The 3,994-nt window shown below is 41.3% G+C and overlaps 1 protein-coding gene across 1 annotated transcript in view; it reads left to right on the forward strand.

Moving 5' to 3' along the window:
- Positions 1-3,500, forward strand: part of LOC139647316 (SAM pointed domain-containing Ets transcription factor-like) — a 6,678-nt gene extending 3,178 nt beyond the window's left edge. The window contains exons 2-6 of the mRNA XM_071523202.1: positions 1-345; positions 1,446-1,643; positions 1,902-1,946; positions 2,107-2,241; positions 3,025-3,500. The exon at positions 1-345 is cut by the window's left edge and continues 91 nt beyond it. Coding sequence (XP_071379303.1) covers positions 1-345; positions 1,446-1,643; positions 1,902-1,946; positions 2,107-2,241; positions 3,025-3,203 — 902 coding nt within the window. The 3' untranslated portion in view covers positions 3,204-3,500. The remainder of the gene's footprint in view (positions 346-1,445; positions 1,644-1,901; positions 1,947-2,106; positions 2,242-3,024) is intronic.
- Positions 3,501-3,994: the final 494 nt, after the last annotated feature.

The raw sequence follows: 3,994 nt of genomic DNA on the forward strand, positions 1-3,994 counted from the left end.
ACACCAAGAAGGCCTGGCAGGACGAGGCGGAGGACATCAAACCGCCCCGCAGCTTGTTGGGGCTACCTGAGCTCAGCTGGCCGGGGGTCTACCTGCCCTGCTGCGACAGACTAGCCGCTGAGGAGAACCCATGGCTGCTGAGGATGGCAGAGGCGGCCGCCCCCGCTCTGCCCCCCTCCAAGGCCGTGGAGCCGAGCCCCACCGTTCACAGCCAGGCCCCGGGCCCCGCTCCGGAGCTGGAGGGTCAGGTGGAGGAGCGCTGCCTGGAGCAGGTCCAGACCATGGTGGTGGGAGAAGTGCTGAAGGACATAGATACGGCTTGCAAGCTGCTCAACATTACACCAGGTAGGACAGCTAAGTGTTACGAAGCAGTAAACTCTCAGAAGTAGGCAAGACACTGAAATGCATCAGTTTGTCGTTTGCTCCTGTTCTGTATATAGAACTTGGCAATGAAATAAAGGCATTTCAAGTTTTTTGACTTCAAGCCGAGTGCCTTGGTTGCTCTCATCTTCAAAAGTGTTACGCAGCATTGTTTGTGCAAAAGGCCAACTGTGCGCAAGTACCACTGAAACAAAGACCCATTGAAACACTACACTCTTTTTCTGCAGAAACTGTTGGCAGAACTTGTAGCCTAGTAGCAAACCAAATAAACCTTCAAACGGCATCATTTGTTAGTTGGCTCCCATATCAACATCCATGCTGATGCAACTGACACTTGGCGAGCAGAGTCAGCGGCCTTGCCCGCCTTGTGCAAACTCCTCTGTTGACAGTTCATCATCTCCACTTCTTAATAACTCAGTCTTTTCCAACAACTTTCAAAATCATACGCAGTCCATGCATAGATGATTTTATTATTTGCTTTCACTGGAGCAGGATCATCACAATATTTGGTTATTGAAATTTGCTTCACGGTGTGCATTTGTAGCAATTACATTTCTGGTGGATCACAATACAAACACAGGCAGGCTAACATTAGTTTTGGTCACATTGTCGTAATTTAAACCTTTTCTTGTTTTCATTTAATTTGAATCAGCAAAATTTCAGACATTTTAGTCTACTATGTCTCATCCATTTCAGTAAAAATGTCATTCTTTTTTTTTATGTATAGCTATACTAAAAGATCCTCAACAGTTTTCACTTTGTGTAAAGGATATATGCACCATGTATTTATATAACAGCTGAGTTGATGAAGGTAGATAAGAGCGATGGTTAGAGGTAGAGAATATGCATTTATGCTCTCTCTAATAACAAAAACATGAAAACATTTTATTCACTGTTAAGTAACATCAAATTGAATATCCATTAGTGTCCAGTTGAATTGTAATCTCAGGACGTTTTCGTTGATGAAAATACTAAATAATTTTTTTCTTGTCTTATTTGAAGTCATTTGTTTTCTGTTATGTAAAGTGTGATTATTGACAAATAGTCTGTCCTGTCCTCTGCAGACCCCATGGACTGGAGCTGTGTGCATGTTCAGAAGTGGCTGCTGTGGACCGAACACCTCTACAGGCTGCCACAGGTCTGCAAGATGTTTCAGGAGCTGACTGGGAAGGATCTGTGCTCCATGACAGAAGAAGACTTCAGACAACGCTCATTACAGTGTGGAGACATGCTGTACGCTCATCTGGACATCTGGAGATCAGGTAGCAACAGCAGAGAGGCTAGGGAAGGGGGAATTAAACTAAAAGAAGACACATTAACTCTGCATTCCAAAATTGGAATGGCTGCTGCTTTAAAAGTGTAACAAATTTGTAACAGTTGTAAACAAAGTTGTAGCAAATGCAGTGTGAATGAGTGCAAAGAAGTGGCTGGCAGTATTCTGCGTGTTATCAACTGCTGCTGGATTGGTTTTTGTTTTGATAAAGCTTATTGACTTGGCTTTCTGTCTGTGTTTTTTTTAGCTGCAGGCATGAAGGAACGCTGCCCGCTCGGAGATGGCAAATCTGGTAAGTTCTAGGTCATGGCTAGAATTTGCTCTGAGTATAGTGTAACTGCAATAGTTAAGTTGGTTGCTTTATGCTGGGATAAAACATAAGCGAAGCGAGAAAACACAGTGATATGTATCCTTTGGCATTAGGTCCCTGAATGTCAGTCCTCTCCTCCCAGGTGCTGATGATCCCTGGTCAGATGTGGTGTCCAGTTACCCCAGCCAGCCCATCCACCTGTGGCAGTTCCTCAGAGAGCTGCTGCTCAAGCCTCACAACTACAGTCGCTGCATCCGCTGGCTCAACAAGGAGAAAGGTAAGGTGATGGAGAGTCATGCTACAATGTGTGGCATAACACTTGCGAGTGTGGAAGTAACTAATTACAGTTACTGTAATTGAGTAGTTTTTTCGTGCAATTGTACTTTTTTGAGTATTTTCTAAAATCAATCATTTTACTTTACTCTCCACAAGCATTGCCTCAGAAACTGGCCAGTTGTAAATTGGCCAAATATGGAGCCATTCACAGAGAGTCAGTCAGCCAAAAAGAGAAGAGTAATCTGGCTTGACTTTATTTAGTAATTTTCTTTTTTCAATTAAACGAATCTAGTTTGAACTCTGTCCTCTCGGACTTTCAGAATTGCATGGAAAAGATCACATGCAACACTGTTCTCTTTTGTAAAAATGAACTCAATAACCTTTACTCTGAGTACATGTTATTAGCTACTTTTAGTTAAGTTTTTACTATCTACTTATGTACAATTTCTGTAACAAAGTAATAACATACTTCTACTTGAATAGGATATTTTGATATGCTTTCCAAAGTATACAGGAAGAATTACAGGTACTTTTGTACCCCTGGACAATTGTAGCACAGTCTGTATCAGGGTTTTTTCACCTCAGGACCCAAACTAAGTGAATCCAGTATTACCTCAGACTACCTTAGTCTCATTAAAGCATATTCTTATCAAGTGGGAACCCAGGAGAAAAAGGCCCATCATCCATTTTGACTCTACTTTGACTTAAGCAACAATGGTCTGGATTGTTGTTGTTCAACAGCAGGACTAATTTCCAAGCCTGGTTTTATTTGCTCTGTCCACAGGAATATTCAAAATAGAAGACTCTGCTCATGTGGCCAGGTTATGGGGTATCAGGAAGAACCGCCCGGCTATGAACTATGACAAACTGAGTCGCTCTATACGGCAGTACTACAAGAAGGGCATCATCCGTAAGCCTGATGTTTCACGCAGACTGGTCTACCAGTTCGTCAACCCTGTATGACAAAGAGGATCAGCCAATCAGAATGAGCCGATGGCGAGAGACTGAAGGCCACAGATATGCTGGACATAAACGTAACATGAACTCTGAAGCTCTCCGTTCATTTCATTTCAACTGTAAAGACTGCCTACTAAAATATGCACTCCTGCCTATCTTATTCTCAACAGTACTCTACTTGGAAATGGGTTTTGTTTCTTTGTTGTCTTTAAAATATATATTTTACATTTCAGAATGGTGTTTGATTTCTCAAAAGGTCACAAAAAACTTTTTGTATCTTACTCTCCTTCTAAGTGGAAAACCTGTAAATCCTCTTAAACAATGGCACTTGCTATATTCCTGTTATTCCTGTTATTCCTATTCGGGCATTGAGAATGTTTATATGTTGCAGAGCAATGCCAAAACAAGTGAATATTTTATTAAACCTACCTTGATGGATAATCTTACCTACATTTCTCTCTCTGGGTTTATGTTTCTGGGTGTGTGTAAAAATAAAACAATAAAGTATCAAGTGTTGTCTTTGTAAAAGCAATCAAACAAGCGGAAGCAAACGTATAGTAAAATGAGCACACAGTTTCCTCAGCAGCATCACTCCTGCTACATCGTATACATCACACATACAGTCCATAAAAGAAACACACAGACACTAACCTTTTTTTTTTTTCAACAAACTTGTTCCCCTTTCAAACCAATATCGCAATATTGACACCATCACAACAAATTTGATTCAGGTTTTTCATCACTATCGTCATTATTATCGGTGATCATAATCATCTTTATGCATATTTAAATGAACT

The sequence above is a fragment of the Centroberyx affinis genome, unplaced genomic scaffold, assembly GCF_046629955.1.
Source record: "Centroberyx affinis isolate AG114_WGS23_722 - 3 ecotype Tasmania unplaced genomic scaffold, CSIRO-AGI_Caff_v1 ptg001072l_1, whole genome shotgun sequence".
NCBI classification, from domain to species: Eukaryota; Metazoa; Chordata; class Actinopteri; order Beryciformes; family Berycidae; genus Centroberyx; species Centroberyx affinis.